This window comes from Penicillium soppii (assembly GCF_028829465.1).
Source record: "Penicillium soppii strain IBT 18220 chromosome Unknown utg000010l, whole genome shotgun sequence".
Lineage (NCBI taxonomy): Eukaryota > Fungi > Ascomycota > Eurotiomycetes > Eurotiales > Aspergillaceae > Penicillium > Penicillium soppii.
The window spans coordinates 1,910,526-1,930,939 of NW_026643240.1; the positions used below are offsets into that span (position 1 = coordinate 1,910,526).

General features: G+C 47.3%; 8 protein-coding genes across 8 annotated transcripts; 4 read left to right on the top strand and 4 right to left on the bottom strand.

Moving 5' to 3' along the window:
• Positions 1-1,408: 1,408 nt before the first annotated feature.
• On the top strand, positions 1,409-4,715 carry N7529_011377 (uncharacterized protein; the record flags this gene model as incomplete). The annotated part of the gene is made up of 4 exons (XM_057246903.1): positions 1,409-1,687; positions 1,742-2,009; positions 2,070-4,243; positions 4,332-4,715. 4 exons carry the CDS (start codon positions 1,409-1,411, stop codon positions 4,713-4,715), a joined length of 3,105 nt encoding a protein of 1,034 aa, XP_057092252.1.
• Positions 4,716-7,093: 2,378 nt separating this feature from the next.
• Positions 7,094-8,602, top strand: N7529_011378 (uncharacterized protein; the record flags this gene model as incomplete). Its single annotated transcript, XM_057246904.1, has 2 exons — positions 7,094-7,373; positions 7,431-8,602. The coding sequence occupies 2 exons, from the start codon at positions 7,094-7,096 to the stop codon at positions 8,600-8,602; spliced, it is 1,452 nt and encodes a 483-aa protein (XP_057092253.1).
• Positions 8,603-9,719: 1,117 nt separating this feature from the next.
• On the bottom strand, positions 9,720-11,443 carry N7529_011379 (putative DNA 3'-phosphatase Tpp1; the record flags this gene model as incomplete). The annotated part of the gene is made up of 9 exons (XM_057246905.1): positions 9,720-9,884; positions 9,934-10,079; positions 10,132-10,192; positions 10,241-10,377; positions 10,454-10,581; positions 10,630-10,935; positions 10,983-11,095; positions 11,153-11,310; positions 11,359-11,443. 9 exons carry the CDS (start codon positions 11,441-11,443, stop codon positions 9,720-9,722), a joined length of 1,299 nt encoding a protein of 432 aa, XP_057092254.1.
• Positions 11,444-12,427: 984 nt separating this feature from the next.
• Positions 12,428-12,610, bottom strand: N7529_011380 (uncharacterized protein; the record flags this gene model as incomplete). The annotated part of the gene is made up of 1 exon (XM_057246906.1): positions 12,428-12,610. One exon carries the CDS (start codon positions 12,608-12,610, stop codon positions 12,428-12,430), a length of 183 nt encoding a protein of 60 aa, XP_057092255.1.
• Positions 12,611-13,609: 999 nt separating this feature from the next.
• Positions 13,610-14,098, bottom strand: N7529_011381 (uncharacterized protein; the record flags this gene model as incomplete). The annotated part of the gene is made up of 2 exons (XM_057246907.1): positions 13,610-13,704; positions 13,894-14,098. The coding sequence occupies 2 exons, from the start codon at positions 14,096-14,098 to the stop codon at positions 13,610-13,612; spliced, it is 300 nt and encodes a 99-aa protein (XP_057092256.1).
• A 1,172-nt stretch (positions 14,099-15,270) lies between these two features.
• Positions 15,271-16,099, bottom strand: N7529_011382 (mediator of RNA polymerase II transcription subunit 18; the record flags this gene model as incomplete). Its single annotated transcript, XM_057246908.1, has 2 exons — positions 15,271-15,583; positions 15,666-16,099. The coding sequence occupies 2 exons, from the start codon at positions 16,097-16,099 to the stop codon at positions 15,271-15,273; spliced, it is 747 nt and encodes a 248-aa protein (XP_057092257.1).
• A 1,050-nt stretch (positions 16,100-17,149) lies between these two features.
• N7529_011383 (alpha-ketoglutarate dehydrogenase subunit KGD4) lies at positions 17,150-17,575 on the top strand (the record flags this gene model as incomplete). Its single annotated transcript, XM_057246909.1, has 2 exons — positions 17,150-17,219; positions 17,292-17,575. The coding sequence occupies 2 exons, from the start codon at positions 17,150-17,152 to the stop codon at positions 17,573-17,575; spliced, it is 354 nt and encodes a 117-aa protein (XP_057092258.1).
• A 599-nt stretch (positions 17,576-18,174) lies between these two features.
• On the top strand, positions 18,175-20,217 carry N7529_011384 (RUS1 family protein; the record flags this gene model as incomplete). Its single annotated transcript, XM_057246910.1, has 6 exons — positions 18,175-18,279; positions 18,595-18,698; positions 18,768-18,780; positions 18,841-19,296; positions 19,358-19,402; positions 19,468-20,217. 6 exons carry the CDS (start codon positions 18,175-18,177, stop codon positions 20,215-20,217), a joined length of 1,473 nt encoding a protein of 490 aa, XP_057092259.1.
• Positions 20,218-20,414: the final 197 nt, after the last annotated feature.

Genomic DNA, 20,414 nt, shown 5'->3' on the forward strand with positions numbered 1-20,414 from the left:
CAAAGGTGTCACAAATGACATTAAACTTGACTAGGTACCTGGATATCGGCATACCATAAGTACGACCCGTAAGCAGGTATTTTCATCGCGATATATTATCAGAAAGAGATAAGGGCGCATTAGCATGGTCATATCGGAAGGGGAATCTATCACTGGTGGAGGCTACAGTGGACGGAAACGGACATTTCATCTAATTTTATCACGTACAGATCCACTACAGAGACTGAGCTAGTTAATATTATATTGTAAGGCGAACAGGTTTTCTTCTTCTGGTCTGAAACACTTGATAAACAAGACCACGTTTGCCTATGGTTGCTGTATCATTATCCCAGGCATTAATTGAATGTACATGACAAGTAAGCTGTTCCTGAGAAAACTACTCTGTACTTCTTTGAGAGAATAAACAGAAGGTTTGTCATGGCCAATACTGCTGCCTTGGAAGTACTATACTTGCTCCGTCTTCCCCATACATATAATATCAACAACCCAACATGGAGAGTGATTTACGAAGTATGGGGGATGAGCTGTGGATATTTTCCTGAAAGAAATACTGAAACATGAGGTATTTCCATTTGCATAACTATGGGTCATTTCACTCCACTGTGAGATTCTTAGGATATTCGGAACCTGCGACGTAGTACGTTCTACCCACGAGGAGCACTCAAATAGAATATCCACAACAAAAGAGCAAAAGAAAAATTACTGAGCCATGACGTCTGAACATAAATCAACAAATTTAATGGTTTATCGGCTGCAATTCATTGTCTTATCGATGTATCTACGTAAAGGTATCAAGACCACAAACCAAAGACCGATGCATAAAAAGACATCAGTGCAGACTAGGATCGACAATTTGACACCCAATGATCTTTTAGTGCATATCTGCCTATTCATCACAACACGTTCATAACCTAACCATAACCACTGACTACTACTTCGGAGCGGATACCGCGAAGGGCCGAAAATAGCAAGGGTTACAACAAAAATGTTACACAGACACAAAACAAGCCTTATGTTCCGTTCTCAGTGTACAATATAGCGCGGCATGGACTTGCCGCGCACACAAAGTGGGTACACGATTGTGAAGCCAAAATCAAGCATAGTAATGCTCGGGCCAGTGGGTATGCCCCAAGTGGAGTAAATATACTCCTGGCCAAGCAATGATCTGCATGGTCTTCCCAGTAACCTACACTTCCTGGTGACAATCATGAACGGCCGTCGGTGGTTCGGCAGGGGCAGCCGAAGTCAATCATATGGTTTAATATCTGAATATTGGGGTTTGGGAACAATGCAAGAACTATATATGGGATCGTATCCCCTCGGCCATTCTCAACACATCGCATTATCTTATACATTCAACATTGCTTGCATTTCTATCTTATCACTTTATTTAACTTAGCCTTTTACAATGGAGTTTCTGCATAAAAGACTTCTCGCGACAACAGTCGATGAGCGTGCCGAGATGAGCCCCGATGACCGATTTGCGGTTATTCCACTAGGATCGGAACTTAACCATGGATTCCGAGACCTTTCAATGAAGGATCTTGCGCAAGCCGTGAACTTCCTTTCTTGGTGGATTGAGAGTACTATTGGACCAGCTCGATCGCGAGAGACATTGGCTTATATGGGGAACAATGATATACGCTACTTCATTTTTATACTCGCATGCCAGAAGACCGGATATCAGGTAAGGGGAAACTACCGTGCAAGCAGCGAGGGAATAGCCAACTGAAGATTATAGGCTTTCTTGCCTTCGACTAGGAACTCGGATGAAGCATTTGCTCATCTAATGAAAGTGACAAACTGTTCCAAGTTCTTCTTCAGCGAGGAACGACAGACACGAGTCTTTGAGGTTCAAAATCTTTGTTCGGCTTTGGATGTCTTTCAGGTTCCGGCTGTGAAGACAATTCTCAATGATGAGATTGGTCTGCAACATTACGCTTATACGAAGTCTTTTGCCGATGCTGAGAATGATATCATTTGTATCATCCACAGTTCTGGAACAACAGGTAAGGCTCTACCGGTCTTGTTCTTGAACCGGCAATAAAGCCATGCTAATGTTCGTGCAGGCATGCCAAAGCCCGTCTATCTTACCAACGGCTTCTTCATGACTCTCGATGCAAGTGCCTATCTCCCATTACCGGCAGGCCGTCAGCCGGCATTCCACTTCCAGGGCCAACAGGACCTGGTATTAGTGACGACGCCCCTCTTCCATCTCATGGGACTGATGCCACTCTTGTTCTCAGTATGGCACAAGGTCCCCACCCTAGTCGGACCAGACAAGTCCCTGTCCGTCGACCACATGGTCGAACTTTTTAAAACAGCTCGTCCAACACAAGCAGTCTGCGCACCCTCAATCCTAGATGACCTGAGCCATTCCAGCGAAGCCCTGGCCTGTCTCAAGCAATTAAGATGCGTCTACTTTGGAGGAGCACCTTTGTATCAGGAGGCAGGCGACCGACTACGCGAATATACTCAAGTTACGTCAGTGATCGGCACCAGCGAAATCGGCTGGATTGCCCAACTGATGCCCGAAGACCCAGCCGACTGGAGCTACTTCGAATGGAATGAAGCCTACGGCGTGGATATGCAAGACTGCGGCGATGGATTATTCGAGTTGGTCCTCCCGCGTCAGCCGAATGCCCGCGACTTCCAAGGCATTTTCCACACATACCCCGACATCGACGTGTATCCGACCAATGATCTGTACACACAGCATGCGACGAATCCGTCTCTGTGGAAATTCCATGGACGCAAAGACGATGTGATTGTGCTGAGCAACGGCGAGAAATTCAATCCCGTCGGCATGGAGACTATCATCGAGGGACACCCGCTTGTTGGAAAAGCGGTGGTTGTGGGACAGTCTCGGTTCCAGGCTGGATTGCTTATTGAGCCGAATCATGGAGTCGACGATATGGACGCGAAAGTCTTTATCGATGAAGTCTGGCCGACTGTTCAGCTGGCCAATCAGACTATTGCTGCTCATGGACGGGTGATGAAGAGCAAGATTGGGTTTGCTGTGAAGGACAAGCCATTCAAGAGGACTCCCAAAGGCACTGTGCAGCGCCGGGCTGTTCTTCGGGATTATGAGGAAGAGATTGATGCAATTTATACTAGGGGTTTGGAGGATGACTTGGATCAGATCTTGCCAGAGACGTTGGACCAAGAGAGCGTCCCTGCTTTCATCCGCCAAATTGTTATCCGGGTCCTGGAACGGTCTGATTTTGCAAATACTGAGACGTTCGACAGTGCTGGTCTTGACTCCTTGATGACCATTCGAGTTTCTCAGTTGCTTCAACGGGGCATTCAGCTGCGTCGCCCAGATTTGAAAGCGGGAGCTATCAGCCCGCAAACGATCTATGGAAATCCGACAGTAGACCGGCTGTCTCAATTTGTGGTTGGCATCTTGGATGGCAAGTCCCAGGCTGAGATCCCGCGCGCAGAGAAGATTCAAAACCTGGTGATCAAGTATACATCTGACCTTCCTATCCGGGACGAGCGCCCCCAAAAAGGATCGTCTTCGCCTTCTACTGTGATTCTCACGGGGTCGACCGGCTCACTGGGAAGCTATCTTCTCTATTCTCTACTGAGCAACAATACTGTGTCAAAGGTCTACTGTCTCAATCGTTCGGATGCCGAATCCCGCCAAAAGCAAAGCTTCAAAGACAAAGGCCTCCATCTGGGACCGAAGGACTGGCAAGATCGGGTTGAATTCCTACAAGCCTCATTCGGGGCACCAAGATTCGGCCTCGACGAATCCAAATATAAAGAGCTCCTCAAAACAGTCGACACAGTAATCCACAACGCCTGGAAAGTCGACTTTAACCACTCCGTCGACTCCTTCGAAGACACCCACATCCAGGGTGTGAGACGTTTCATCGATTTCAGTCTGAGCAGTGAGCATAACGCGCACATCCACTTCATCTCCTCAATCAGCACAGTCGGCGGGTGGACACCAGCGATGGGCCCTTCGGTTCCAGAACTCCCGATGGAAGACAGCGCAGTGGTTCTTCCGCAAGGATACGGCGAGTCCAAGCACGTCGCCGAGCGAATCTGCCTGGAGGCATCGAGACGGTCTCATGTGCCCACGACAGTATATCGAGTCGGCCAGATTGCCGGGCCAACGAGCACAAGCGGACAATGGAATCCGCACGAATGGCTCCCGACGATCATCGCGACCTCAAAAGCAATGGGTAAAATCCCAACTCGACTAGGTTCTATGGCTGTGGACTGGGTCCCGGTGGTAAGTCTACCAATTTCCAATCTACCGAATGAAACTTTTTCATAGAAATGAGCTGAATGCTGATCACTTTTTTATGTTTTTTTTTTAGGATATACTGTCTAAAGTGATAGTGGAGATTATAGACACACGTCATAAGGAAAGCACTCCAGCCGTGTTTCATTTGACGAACCCGGAAGCGATACCATGGTCGTCTTTAGTCCCGGCAATTCAGAGCCAGTACAAAGTCGAGCCTGTTGAATTTTCCGCGTGGGTTGCCGAGCTGGAAAGTATCTCCAATCCCAGCGCCGTGGATATCGCCTCCAAGCCTGCCCTCAAGCTGTTGGCTTTTTACCGTGGGCTACAGGATGAGGGGAGTGCGATGGCTGTGGCGTTGGATGTTAGTCGGGCGAAAGAGGCGAGTGCTAGCATGAGGGGTTTGGGGCCGGTCAATGCCGATATGATGCGGAACTGGATAGTACAATGGGGATTTTGATTATGGTTAGTTATTAGGTATCAATTATTTCAGACATTATTCTGATAGATCTTCAATTTTCATGTTCAGCTGCAATATTGTAGAACCTTAACTCAGCTCATAACTAACAATACGAATTACTACTTCACTAAAAAATTCTCTTGTCAAAATCTTCAGTCTTTTCCGAGGTTTGACATAATTATGACATAGACCCCGGGATCGGAAGGCTTGACTTCCTAATTGGTCGATTTGATAGATCCACCATTTACTCTTCTTTAGCCGAATGAATCCAATTGGTCAACTATCCGAACTAAACAGAGGCGAAATCCTTCGGAAGTTCAGCGAGGTCTATTCTGTCTTAGCAACCTGCAGGGATGCTTCTAGCGAGTCGATATGATCGAAGATCAGCAGGGGAAAATAAAACTTTAAGAGATGATCTGTCGGAATGAATACCACTTAGCAAACGGTTTTTTTTCTTTTGCTTGTTAGTTAGTACCTTTGTCCATATAATTTAGCTGTATGTTGTCAAGGTCAAAAGTGACCTATCCAAGTCACAACTCATTCCCGAGAATCCATCCCGCGCCGAGGCTCCGCAAGCCTCATAGGTACTCCCGGCAGGCACAAGCAAAGTCCAGCAACCATGGACTGACTCAATAGACCATGGGCTCTTCCCCTCTTTTTTTTGTGTAGGGATTCCCCAATCATGAACGAAGACGGATCCCCGAATCCCCGAAAAGAGTTTGGGCCATGTGGATCTGACGTCCTTTGTGTGTTACAACTGTAGTTATACATACCTTACTTTAGAGTAATTATTCATACCCTCACGTATTCCGATGATACTGGTTATTATTTAACCCACATTGTTGAGTTGTGTGTATCTATAATATTATTATTGTACCGATGGGGGAGAGAGAGGGTAACAGTAGCATACTACTTACTAGTCCAGGTCTAGTTCGGAGTTCGCACAGACACAAATAATCCTATACCTGGCTAGCACTGCCCTAAGGAGAGAATTGAAATCGGGAAGTATAATTACCAATGACTGGACCTCAATTGCCTGCTCGTCATACTCGGACAAAGTTCTGACCTAGGTAGCTCAAGACGGGACTGGTTGCTCAGCGTCGGAGCATTGAAACGGATGCACTGGGCCGTGGTTTACATCCAGGAAGAATAATAGAGAGTAATATCAATCAAGGTAAATATAGTATCACATGTGATATTGCATACGAATCAATTAATATATTGAATCTAGAATTGTAGATACAATATACAATATAGTACTTACGGAGTACACTATAAGTATAACTAGTTGGCTAGTTAACTACCGTACATATCCACTACTGTAGGTTGTAAGGCATATTGTAACATAATGATAAACATTGAGGAAAACGACCCGATAGAACGAATCAACAGTTAGTTCCTTATGGCATCATAGCCCTGCTCTGAAGTGGTTCCTATCGTAGCCGTAACATCCACATCAGTCTAGATGCTGCCGATCGCACATAGATATTTTACCCAAAGGGAAATGTGTAGAACATGACTGGGTCACACAGCCGTCCTGTGTAGCCGTTGTAAACAACTGTAATCACATAGTGAGCACCTTGAATTGTACCCTGGAGAGAGACATAATTGCATTCATACATATGTGCAGATTTACCTTTTTTATACTCTTGTGGGTAAAATAATAACAGATAATTGAAAATAACAAAGAAGCGAAAAAAGAAGTCAATTAAATAAATAAAAAAGAAATAGAACCCTTCCAGATGCCCTGAGATCCATGGTTTAGGCTGTGTCAACCACCGGAACTGGGCGGAGCTCCCAGCCAGTTCAGGAAAGGTACCGACGATCGGGCGAATTTTAGTTTTTTTTCCTTTTCACTTTTTTCGGGAATCTGATGGAATTCCCCACTAACGGTTCTTTGAAGTCTAGAGCGTAGTAATCAATATCATCTTCTTTATTATTCTCACTCCTCTTTTTCTTGGTTCTCTTGATTCTCTCTATTCTCTCTGTTGCTTCATCTTCTACAGATCTAATTTTCATATCCTTTCAAGGGTCCAGGATATCCCTGCATCTCTGCATATCTGCATAGTTCGTTTGCTGATGGTAAGCAATCCCCGCGTCTTTCTGCCCAGCCAGCTGGTCCACTTAACTTGTTTGGTCCACGTCGTTCAAGACTTTTTAATTCTGTGTTTTTTGGGCTGCCCATTATACCGTTCGATTGTACTTTTCTAACTGGCCCTAAACTTCAGTTCCCGCGGTTCCCGGATCACACCGCTACATACGTTCCCGCCCAAAGGCGCTTGGGGGATGACTCGTTCAATTTGAACTCTCTCTCTCTCTTTATATACTATCGTGCTATCCGATGAACAACGTCTCATACTATCGCTTGCGGCCTCATCATGTACAAATTGTCTCAAATAATCGACACGGCAAGGGAAAGTCTAGACGACTCGATGGCTCGCCAGCCCCATTCGCCCTTGACTATTAATACCTCTGCGCCTGTATCACCGGCTGTATCTTTATTCTCTGCGACAGGCCACAATCGTGTCTCGAGTTCCGTTTCTTCGCTGGTTTCTGCGCCGGGTTTGGGAAATTCCATCGATAGTCCCAGTCGGAGCCATTTGACCGGTGTCAAAGAAGAGGAATGCACGCGTGATTCGTTGGAAGATCATTATTTCCGTATGTACAACATGCGCAACTCGTTCCTATCGATTAGTTAACCAGTTTTTGCCACAGAACATTTTGATTACGGCATGTGCGCTGAAGAGTCATATTTCGCCCCCGTGGAATACTCCGATAACTACGATTTGAGCGACACGGGCATGGAAACCGCCCCATCACCCAAGAAGCGCCGCTCAGATAGTATGTCGATGAAGGGCGTCTCGCGCATCAACTCGCACATCTCAACCATGTCCGCCCGCTGGAAGACCAAACGATCCTCAGGCGGCGAAGTCGATATGTTCCCCGACGATCTCCGATCGCGCGCAAACTCGGCCGCCTCATCCGCCCTAGCGAGCCCAATCACCAGCCCAATGACCATGAGCCGAGTTGACTCGATTCCGCCCTCGCCCGCGCGCACGATCTTCGAAGAACGCCTCAACGAGTCCGGCACCCGCCCAATCGACATTACCCGCGCCAACAGTTTTAGCCAAGACGATAACGAAGATAACCAGGCGACAACGCCCCTCCTCCCCCCATTCATGGGCGACGACCCAACCAGCGTCGTAGCCTCCCGCGTTCAATCGCCCCTCCAATCCCCCTCTGTGGCAGACGTGAACGAATCCCACTGTAACTACAATGTGACCTCTGAACCACGCTTCACGGGGATTCTTCCCTCACCCCCTCTCTCCTCGAAACCATCCATCGCCTCCTTCAACCGACCTCGCGCCAGCACAGTCCGCGCCGTCTCTGCAGACGCTACGCCCTTCGTTCTCTCGGACCCAAACGACGAGTGGGCCAACAAGCTCGGCCACGCCAACTTCACCATCTCCCCGGAGCCGTACGCCCCGGTCTGCTGCGACATGGCCAGTTTCCAGACCATGCGCGCAGACTGGGACGCTGCACGGTGCAATTTCGCCAAGCATCTCGTCCGCACGGGCGAGCACTATGGCGCCACCTCAACGATCTACAAACTTACCGTTGAGAAGTGGGAAGCTATCAATAGCGATTGGACGGCGCAGTACGAGGCCATGCTAAATCAGCTTGGCGATGACGCTGTTGCGCTGACGCTGACCCAATCCAATATCCACCCGTGCCAAGTGCGAGTCCCGGCCTTGCATGAAGACAAGTTCCCGGAAATGGGCGACGAGGATATCGTCGGCCCGATGACTGTTGCTGGGTGTCGGGTGAAGTCCGAGAAGAAGAGGAATTTCTTCCGCTTTTTCCAAGATTTGGTTTCTAGACCCTGATTATGAAGCGTGTTTTTTTCGATTTTTATCATAGATGGGCTTGTTTATTGCCCGCTCACGACTAATGTCTCTCCTTTTTCAATTACGACTCATGACTTACGATCTTCGACTACTGTTCTCGTTGATCATGCCTTTCCTTTGTCTGTGAGTTGACAGGGCTCTTTCCCTGACACCATTCCATTTTTGTCTCTATATACCCATACAACCATACCCATACGCCAATGTATCCCATAGATATTTGAAAGAAAAGCTGTCTCTATATGTATATATCTTGAACAATAACGCATATCTGCATTTATTTCAGTCCATTTATCTCACAATCTTTAACTATAAACATCTCACTATAACGCATCTGCGCCTAGATTCATCCATGGCATTCTCTCTATAAAGGACTAGTTCACGGATGTCTCGGTGCATACTAAAACCGCACGTGGGAGCCACCCGAGACCTGTGATTACAAAGTGAAGCGACACCATACGCTACATGCATATAATTATGAGTCACCAATGACTTGTCGGGTGGGCCAGCCACGTCGAAAAGAGACCGCCATTTCGTTGGGCTCAACGTCTGTAGGTCGTAGGTTTCTAGCGTAAATCACATCGTTCACAGTGAGGTGGAATGATAACGAGTCGGGTATTTCGACTCGGGTATTTCGACCAGACTAAACTCGGGAGTGCCTGGCATGGTTAGCAGGTCAAAGCCCTAAGGTTGAGGGGTTCTGCAGGTACTAATGTATAATTAGATTGAATCTAGTTGCTTACTACATGCTACCCAAGCACCCAGACCTGGAGGGACAAAGCGCATATGCGCCGACCTCGGGGAGTATTTGCAGCTTTGCCTATCATACCTGTAGGTGGAGCCATGGAGGGAATAATGTCTCAGTCAACTGAACCCCCGTAAACTCCCTAGGTAGAGGATTCACTTGAATATCCCTGGCGATGTCAAGCCCTAATATACATCCATAATATAGATACCTAGAGCTGAGATCTAAAGATACGCGAAACATGCATTTAATCCCAGCAGGCGAGATCAACATGGAGTGAAACACCACAACCATACGTCAAGTTTCGAAGCAAAGGATGTAGTCGACGTAAGCCGGAGTACCTCTACATGTAGGTCAAATCCAGTACTGTCCCCAAAGATCCTTCTCCTCTTTGCTACCTCGGAATTGGAATTCCACGGGGATGATGTCATCGAAGCCCTCGTCGAGCGTTGGGGCGCTGAAGCGACGGGCGAAATCGCCGAAGGCGATTCCCGGCAGGGAGGTTCGGGATTCGGGGTTCTGGTTGGATTGTTAATAGTCGGTAATATACGGAAGTGAGGCTATGTACCAGTTCTTTGTTTAATGCTCGGACGGCATTGTTGTGTTTGCATAGATCTGGATTGGAGATGAATTGAACGCAGCGTATGGGCACGTTGAATTCTTTGGCGAGGTCGATCCAGTAGGCTCTTGTTTCTTGGTTTGCATTTGTGTTGTCTGCGATGGAAGTTAGGTTTTGTATTAGGAGAGTAGTAGGAAGGGTACTTACCGATTGCTACTGACTTCTTGGCCTCTAGGAATTCGCGGGCCACTTTGATACATTTAGGACGCTGTTTTCATTAGATGGAGATCGTTGGGTATAGAAAGCTGGTACATACTGTCTTAAGGATATCTTGGTTAACTCGTTCGTATCCAAGAGGCTCCAGGTGATTCCAGTAGAATGTGGACTTCCCAGCGCCTGGGCTACCGCAGAAGATGACAAGTTCGACGGGATGCTTGCGAGAGAACAGTTTGGCTGCTTGACGGTCAGCTAGTTGTAATAGAGGGCTGTGAACAGCATGTCAAAACAGCACATTCATTGGAACACATACCCGGCTCTTCAAGATCCTCTTTAATGAAAGAAGAAGGATCAAAAGACCCCGTTGGCGGCTCAACAGTCTCCCCAAGGAAGAACTCCTCTGGTGTTTTGAACGGCATGCCGATATTACTAGCGATGCCCCTATATAAAACATCAGTTCAGTTCCTTCCATATCGTTGCCCTACTTACCGATCAACGGCTGAATGATCTCCGGGTCTACCAGCAGCATCGCCGACAAAGAACGACCCAGCAAGATCGACACCCGCAACGTCGAGATCATAATCATCTAGGAACTCGCGCCACATCCCCAGACGGGGTTTCCGGTATTCGGGATCTGTGGTAGCAGCATATACGCTGAATGGGAAATCCAGCTCTGTCATAACAGCCTGCATCTTTTCTTTGAAGTTTGTAAGGCTTTTGGAATCGCTGCGCCCGCCTTTGATATCTTTCTGGACGCTGATCTTCTTTTGGTTTGAGAAAATCACGACTTGGTATCTGGGATGTGTGAGCTTTGTTTCTTCTCAAATTTGAAACGGTCATACCCTTCGGAATTGAGCTCCCTGAGCCGTCCTGGGACTCTGGCGTTCCACCATTGCCAATCTGTTGCAGATTTGGGGAACACATTTCCGGATTTGGTCTTGATCAATGTTGAATCCTGGGTATTGTCAGCCAGACCGTGGGACATTTAACAGGTCTTGGCTCAAATTCTCACCAAATCGAATCCAGCAATGCGACGACGCTGTTTATCTGTTGGCACTTGCTTGCCGGTAATCTGTTTTCCGATCACGACGCTAGTACCGATCACGCGCCATGTGATCGGGTCGGGCTTCTTTTGTGAGGCCGGAGTAAAAAAGTTGGAAGCTGATTTCTCTGCGATTGTGGTTAGTTGGGCGCATTGATGTGGTAGTTCTTACTAACTGGTAACTGTTGCATCGATCTTTCGACGCAGTGGTGGTGGAGAAACCGCTGGCGAGGGTCCTCTTTTGGCTGTGCCTTCTGCCATTCTTAGGATTCGGGGGAAATTGCGGAGGGTGGTTTGATCATGAATGAGGTGAAAGATGTTAAGCTGGACGGACGCGCTAAGACGCGGGAGTTATCACGAAGTCACATGTTTGGCATTTAGCGATTTAGAGCGATACGGTGCCATTGAATACATTGTCTGAGTATTTTGAATTGATCAATATTACACAGCTTTCCAAGTCTTGGTCAACACGACGAAATTTTAAATCCAAGACACTAAATGATTCGCTGCTTATTGAGCAGAACAAGTCATTTGCCCACAACTTGATAGTCAATTAAATAGTTGACGCCATAAACCTCAGATATCGAGATTAATCATCCTATCAGCACGTGATCTAAGGTGACCCACATGTATAATTGGGAAATATCTAAACATGAACGGAGGCTCCCTGCGGAGGTCGATGATGATAGTTAGCCCTCAAGTTTTGAACTCCTTCGATAATTATCTACCTCCCTTGTCTTTTATCGACACTGTAATGAAGAGATAGAAAGCAAGAAGAGATTTCTAAATGTCTAGGCTCTAGTATCTAATAGTGTACACTTTTAGTTGCTAGTACTGAGTTCTGTAAACATCATAATAGCGGGCCATTGCCTGACACTTCAACATGTATCATAGCCTTTTTAAACTGCCTGAGCTAGTTTCCATGAGTTAGAAGCTCACTTCTGCAACGTAGTCTCTCACATTGAGATAGGGAATTTATCGTGACGTTGATTGCGATTGAAAATAATTGACAACACTTAGTGAGCTTTTTTTTCGCCATTCATACACATGTTTTCAACTTATCTCAGCGAATTGATTTAGCTTTGCATTCAACGGTTGAATGGTGGCATGTCCAGCTCGCAGTGTGGCTAGAGTGCAAATGGGGCTGTCCAAATTTTGACTAATGTTCCAGTCGAGCACCACGGTGATCCCGTCCGAGCAATCCTTGATATGAACAATGAGGTCTTGTCTCGCAGTGACCTAGCATTAATGCATCATTTCATGCTCCTCGGCCTTGGGGACATTGCCTCCGTACTTGCATTTCAGGACGTCCGTGGTCGCTTTAGTTTGGCCAGCAGGATAGCACGCTTTGTGCTCGAATAAGAACTGTGCAGTAATAATAGGGGTGTGCTGGTCGATAATCAAAGCTAAAAAACCATTCTGGTCCATCGTGCAGCAATACACGACTTCGGCTCTCCGAAGTGGTTAGCTCTAGTCTGTTGAGTTTCAGACCTAGCTGCGGTAGGTCCTTGTGGGCAATTTAAAAGCCCAATCGATGGCATACGCCATCGTTGGTGGGAGACATACGCATAATCGAGGTCAGCTTTTGGTTCCAAGGGCCTGTTTGATGTTGTCTTAGAGACTATAAGTCGAACATTGGAGGAGGGCAATAACAAGAACAAGCTGATATATTGAGGATCTGTAGGAGATAAAGGAAAACCCTAAGAGCAAAGATAATCAAATCGGTAAGATGTTGTAGTAGATGGTGACTTGTCAAGGTCCCAACACATAGCTCGATACGCTCGATACGCTCTCGTTTTGATAGCCATGCAGGCACTCTCGTACCATTGGAAACTCTACAAAAAATTGGTATCAACCCTAGAACACCTATAGATAGACGAAGGAAGATCCTGTATGAGCGCTGGCTGTTACTAGCGACTGGTTGGTATGTTTGCCGGTGCGGTTTGGTCAACTGTAGATATGAGCCTCCTAGACATCATGGACTTATCGAGGGATGTGGTATCGCCGTTGCGGTCAGGCCTGTACTTCCATGTGTTGAAACTATCGGCGAAGAAGAGGCGCTGTGTTGTATACCTTTGGCCTGTAAAGTAAGGCCCCCCAATTGTCGAGATCGCCACTGAAAAAGGGATCGAGGAAGAACATTCCCCTCTTTTTTGCTAAATAGAGTCAAGGATTAGAATGTGCCAAGAGTTTAGAGGAAGATATGGTCGTAAATGCAGAAGTTTAATCTACGGTAATGAGATATTCACCCTGCGAAGTGGGTTGTTTGTTGAGCTGCAGCAGCGGTGCTAATCCGCATTCTCATTGAGCTAAGAAAACATAGTCGACTTGTCCAAATCAAGATCTCATACCAATCTGTGGGTGCAGAAGTCAGGAGCCATGGCCTGTTGCTATCTTTCCCGTTCTCTCAATATCAATGTGTAAAGCTCAGTCAGCATAGAGACCCATTTTCTCCATGACAAGATCGACTTGAGCTGCATTTCTTCCAGAATCAAGCCAAATGGCGCCTATAATAGCCTCGACTGTATTCGCACGTATGGTTTTTGATACCCCTCCGTTTTGAAGAGGATTCTTGTTGACGAATTGATCCAAAGACCATTGCTGACCTCTAGCATTCAACGTTCTGTTGCATGCGCGGCTTTTTAGCATGTCAGTCCCGTGTTCTTCGTTCAATTAGCTTTTGTATTCTGCGAGTGATAGTATAGAAATACCGGTACTACTGCCTCCTTTGTACCAGCGGTCCAGAAGCATTACTGCTACAACGGAATCCCCAACAAGCGCGAGCCTCTTGTTCCCGACCAAAGATTTATCGCCAGGAGTAGTGTTTCCAGGCGCTCGCAATGCCTCTTCCAAGAGGGCTTGTGAATTGAAATTGTAGCCAATCTCATGCTCGAATGACTGGTTTCGCTCGGCCATGACTATTCAAATTTGAGACATCCTGCGAAGCGCATATACTGGCAGATCTCATGCTCATATATTGAGGAAGATGTTGATACTATAGTCTAAAAAGAAAGCGACCGGAACAGTCGGATCGATTACTAGTGGTTCAATAAGAGGCAGCGTGATGCGCCATCCTTACGCTCTGCTTCAGTTGGATCCTAGGTCACGTAATGTATATAAGTCTGTACGACAGTAAGAGGGGTAGCCCAACAGGCAATCACTTCGCTAGGTAAAAGGGAGGAGAGCTACTGCGACCATAAGTAGCTTGACCTTTTCATTAAGGTTGAACAATTTAATTAACATCTCAATTTAGGGTTTCAACTGCTTCTGATAGATGCAGGTAAAACTCTCCAGAAGGAACAGGGAAAGCCCTAAGCCGGCGCATTATCAACCAAGTCATAAACTTGCACTATGCAGATGCCTTTTTTTTTGTGCTCGTGTAGATGTCCAGGGCCCCCTAACAAAAAAAAGCCGCTGAAGAGGCGAGACTCGCGAGATCTTTTACCACCCCACTGAACACCCAATCTCGAGTCCATTAGCGTCCGGTAGTACGGTACATAATTTACTTTTTAACATCATTAGCGAATATATTGAATGTTCTCAAGCAACAGTATCTGGAAATAATCTCGAACGAAGTACCCACAAACTCGCTTATCGACACCCACTGTCACACCTTTGTGTTTGATATGAAACCTGTTTTTCTATTACACTATTTTCCAGGCGAGGGTGAAATGCCCCATCCTTACCATCCATCTATTGTAAACATTCAATATGACTGGAAGTTTCTACTGTCAGAGTTTTCGTACGACAGAGCGGCATGAAGAGTGAGAGCAGCAAGACAGTGAGTGGTTGACACCCGGACTCTGGTGCTGCTCCCGCAGCACCCTGCGATGAGATGGTCCTGGCCTGTCTTCACCTTCATTATCAAGTACTGATCTTGCATTTACGCTGGAAGTCTATTGTTTCAATCAATCCTAGATCGAAACGAGGTATCTTGGAGCAGGAGGCTGGATGGACCAGCCGGAATGTAAATGCTCAATTTGTTTTATGGAAATGGGTATCTTGGTTTTTCAGTTCACTAAATTATGTCCACATGTATCAACGCCAATCATCGGAGCCGGTCATTTCTCCATGTGATCGAAGAGACACTACTTTGCCCTTGTGTCCAGAGATAGTCGATCAGCCTGCTCAAGACGAACCGCAGACTTCAACTGCTCACGCAGACCAAAGAGATGCTGCGAAGCAGTCTTCATAGACTCTTGATTACTGCCATCCTGAACGATGATAAAAGCCTGCAGAACATAGCTACCACTCTTCTCCAACAGGGTCATATCCTTGAGCGCAGGCAGACTCTGTCGGGGCTGGTTAGACTCCTCGGGGTAGTGCAGCACGCGATGCAAGAAGATGGCGATGTCATTGTAAACGAACATGTCACCTTCGACCACAAACTCGGTAGTGAAACTAGAGCAGAGATTAGCGTTCGATCACAAGATAGTAAGATAAGAAGCTAAGTCAGATCATAAGATCCGATGGCACCACTTACTTGTAGCCCCACGCATTCATAGATGGCACAATATCACCCCGAGGCAAAGTGGCACTAGACATCAAGCGTGACGTGACAGCCGAGCGGGTCCCGGCTTCAGGAATGTCGCGAAACTCCAATTTCCATGGCTGGCGCTCATAATCATAGGGCGTTTCTGTAAGGGCGGAACCGAAACTCTTTTCGGAAACGGGTCCGACTACCTGGGTGTAGTACATATTTCCATTGAGCATCTTGTTCAAACGATGCAGGTCACTCTGTTGGAGGTCTTGACTGGCTCCGGTACGCCCCGCCAAGCCCGGTTTCCGGTAGGCTTTGAAGATCAACCGGCGTTCCAGGCAGTGGCGAGGTTGCATGGCAGTCAACCCGGCCAACTGCTGCAGGAGCTCATGATGTTGGTGAACAGGGACCGAGGCGAAAAGTGATTGCTCGTGCATAGTGTACAAATATAGATAGCCTCAGGTGTGAAAAAGGGCGGGTGAAGCCGGGATGGAATTAATCAGGGTCCAAGCTTTTCTTTGTCACGAAGCGCCTTATCAAATTATTATGTGTGGGCGAATTTGGTAATAACGAAATAACGTAATAAGTTCCCAAGGTTGGCCAATAATTGGTAGCCTTGAAATAATGGCAATCAAAAGGCAATCATAAGATAATCAACAGCAATAATCATGGAATAATGGACAAGATCTCCCCTCGCGACGCGTTTCCCGAACTTGTGGGCTTGTGAAACTTTCGCAAGATCAATTCCGGGACTTTTGACTTGTGCGGGGATGATGTGCTTGAATTGGTTCGGAAGTTGCCCTGAAGTTGCGCGATTGGGTGAGATTTTCACAGGAGAGATGAACAAATGGTAAGTTGTGAGGAGGAGCTCACCGGGTTCACTAACTAGGACAAGATCGGAGAAGTCGGGGGAATCATAAGAATGCCTCACGACTGCGGGGAGCATTTGGGGATCACGGACTTCGCGGCGCCGTTCACCAATGGAGTCGGGATGAAATTCCGTTATACTCCTAACCTCCTCATATTGTACAACGTATGTTGTAAAATAGACTATTTAACTCAAAAGCGTAGTTCGAAGCGGACTATATGACACATTGTCTGATTCAAGCATACAATATTTCCAATATTGCACAATATTGTACTTGATTATACCGTGTAAAAAGTGTCAACTTCCTTAATAATCGACAAATCGGGTCCGAGTCGGCTCGTCCCAAAGCAGTAATCCCCCCAAGACCTTATTTCTTATCTTCTTCTCTCCCACTTCTTAACTCTCTCTCTCTCTCTCTCTCTCTTCTTCTCTTCTATAATATTTTCTCCTCTTTCAAAACTACATTGTACAACTACTCTACATCTCACTGTCCCTCACAAAACCAACTCCCAATTCAAAGTCGCGTACCCGGTTCGGATACAACCGGACCCATTCAATTTCGCACACCAAAAATAATCCAACTTCAAACCCAACCTCATCCTCACCACCAACCATAAAAATGCGTGTCACAATGGCTCTCTGCAACCGCACTCCCCTCATCCGCTTCGTCGGCAAGCGTTCCGTCCCCAGTACGTGCCATTCCCCCTCCCAATCCCACTGCCAGCTCCCCAAGCCGAATCCCAGCTAACATCCCCCTCCAGAGTCAATTGATCACTCCCCTCGCGTCCACCCAGCTTCTCCCACCGGCGCTCTCCCAGACTCATTCGCCACTTACCGCGCCAAGGCCCAGCAACACGGCCCTCTCGGTCGCTCCTCCTTCAACAGCACCATTGGCGGCCAGTCGGGCGCATCCCTGGGCCCTGTCAAGCCCCAGGACGGCCAGTTCTTCGATCGCACTGAGCTCCCTGCGCGCTTTGGCCGTCTTCCCTGGACTCAGGCTGAGATGGATGCTATTGAGACTGGCGGCGCGAGCATGTTCGCATGAGTTTCATAAGATACTGTTGATGCGGATTATAATATGTCAAAAATATGTGGTTTTGGAGACATGATGTGAAGATGTGAGATTCAAGACTTGATTGTTGTCGGCGCTATGCGATCGACTACTTTCGAGACTTCATGATACCTTGGTCCTCGGGACACCCTGGCGGTTCGCCGTTTTTTCTTCTTTTTTCTGTACCCGGCGCTGGTGGTTGATTTTCGGTGTTCTTTTTCCGCTTGTCCTTTTTGGAGAAGTGCTTTACATAGATTTGACTTGGATCATTGTTACATATTATTAGGGCTCTGGGAGCTAAGCAATGGAGAATCTGGTCTAAGCTAAACTTCATGCATATTATGGTATTGTGTACCTACTATGCAGGTGCCATTTATTAAATATATGTCATTATAGTATATGGTATTATAAATAGAGCTAAGCCACCTACATAGGTGAGCTAAGCTAAGCTGTGACTATGCACATGTACCCCCACGGAGCTTGCAGTTGATATAATAGACCTGTTAAGTTTCAAGGTACGTGGTCTCACGTGCCTGAACTACAACCCAAGTACAACTACAAGTCTGCAGTCTCCTACTTCCCATCCACGCATCATGGACAAGAATAGGTTGACCTTCCGGGAAACAGATGAGGCTGGCAATCCCACTGCAACATTCATCTACTCAGGAGATGGTTCAAAGGGGCGAGTGGACGTGATAGTAAGTACCTAGTGTTATTGCTGGAGGTCGTTAAACCCGAACCCCACTGGAGTATAAAAGCACCTCAAAAGTATGCCCACATGCTCTTCTCCTGGCCGCCCCGGGGGGGGGGGGGGGGGGCCAAAGGATGCTCGGTCTGGGGACACCAAGGGCCGGAAAAGATAGCCAAAATGGCAGGGTGTGCTTCCCGCGAATCTACTCGTCCTATCTATTCCAATTGCATGCATTGAGTCCAATTGCGATGTCTTCACTTTATATCTCATCGGTCGAATTGCCGACGATATCATATTTCAAACCAAACTGACCGTTCTGTAGAGTTCCTCTAAACCCACCTCATGGTCCAAGCCTCTATTCAGCTCTCTGAGTGACGTTTTCCTTCCGTCTGGATATCCCCATAGTGTCAGTGATGACTATCTTCCGTGAGTTCAAGAGATTACCTCTTACCTTCCGCTATACCTATCTCAACCCCAGAACTAACATAAATCCAGATACCAAGTATTCGTGAGTAAGCTCATCTAATCACGAAAGCAACCCCCACCACCAACGCAATTAAAAACCAAGGACTCCCTCCAAGCCTTCAGCAGCTCAATAGCAGGCCTCCTCTCCTCCCGCGCGGTTCTCCAAGGTACCAAGCCCAACTCCCACCGCAATACCCAAATCAAAACTAACAATCCAGGCGTGGGCGTCGGCAACGCAACCGCCTCCCCAACCTCCGCCCTCCTCCTGCACATACTGCAAGACACATCAGGCCGCATAGCCACAATCCTCTTCGCACACCGCGTCGGCACAGCCCTAGAACCAGAATGTAAGTCCTACCGACTCGCAGCAGACATCTTCAACGACATCGCCATGATCCTCGACTGTCTCAGTCCCGGTGTGCCGGGGGGCGCAATGCGCGTGGCAGTGCTCAGTGCTGCGGGTGTGCTGCGCGCGCTGTGTGGTGTTGCTGGGGGTAGCTCGAAGGCTAGTCTTAGTGCGCACTTTGCGCGGTGGGGGAATTTGGCGGAGGTTAATGCTGTATGTTTCTTTTGCATTTGCATTTGCATTCAATTGATTGTGTTAGCTGACGACCTTGTAGAAAGATTCGTCTCAGGAGACTGTTATCTCGCTATTTGGCATGCTGGTATGTTCCGTGTTGACGTTTCATCTATGATCACAAATCTACATCTTGATATCTGACAATTCCAGGTCGGATCCCTGGTCATATCACACATAACAAGTTTCACAACAACCTGGGCGGTCCTCCTCCTCCTGCTAGCAACGCATCTAAGCATGAACTACGCCGCCGTGCGCGCAGTGCAAATGACAAGTCTGAACCGACAACGAGCGAACATCGTCTTTTCCGCTCTCCTCGCGTCAGACCAAGTTCTAGCCTTGCGCCAAGATCAAGATCTCAAGTCCAACCGACTTACGCCCCTCACGCCCGCGCAGGTCGCGAGACAGGAACGCATCTTCCCTAATGGCACTTTACAGTGGACGGACTGGTCTACTGGATCTGCATCAGTGCAGACGCTTGGCTCGGCCAAAATCGGTATATCAATGGCTTTGTTCTTGGATTCTATCAAGAATACGTCTACGCCGTTAGACCGGCTTACGGCGCTGTTCCAGGACGAGGCGTATATGCTCTTTCTTTCTCCGTTGGCTCCGAAGAAATGGCATGTTTCGATCCTCTTGAAGAAAGAATGTTCCGTTGCCGATCAGCTAAAAGCGTGGGCTCATGGATTGTTAGCAGCGAGGATTCTCAGGGCCGAATCTGAATCTGAATCTGGATCTGGATCTGATATCTTTGACGTTATTGAAAAAACACTTTCTGCACTCAACGGCCGCTTTGCTGGATATTTGCATGCGTTGGGTGGTGCCGGGTGGGATGTTGATATTGCTGCTCTTGAGACGGGGGCTGGGAAGAGGGTTGATGTTGATGTTGATGTTGGGATTTGATTTTCCGGCGTTTGAAAGGATATATTTACTGTTCTCGTGTGTGATAGGATCTGTCTGAAACCTGGGTTATTGAAATGTGGGGGTTACAGGAACATTGCATTGTACAACCACCGATTCTAGGAATGTCTCCCCGGTTCTCCGCGCTTTGTTGCCTGATGTGTAACGTGAGAAGCATTTTGTGCGAGCTTGGAAGTGAG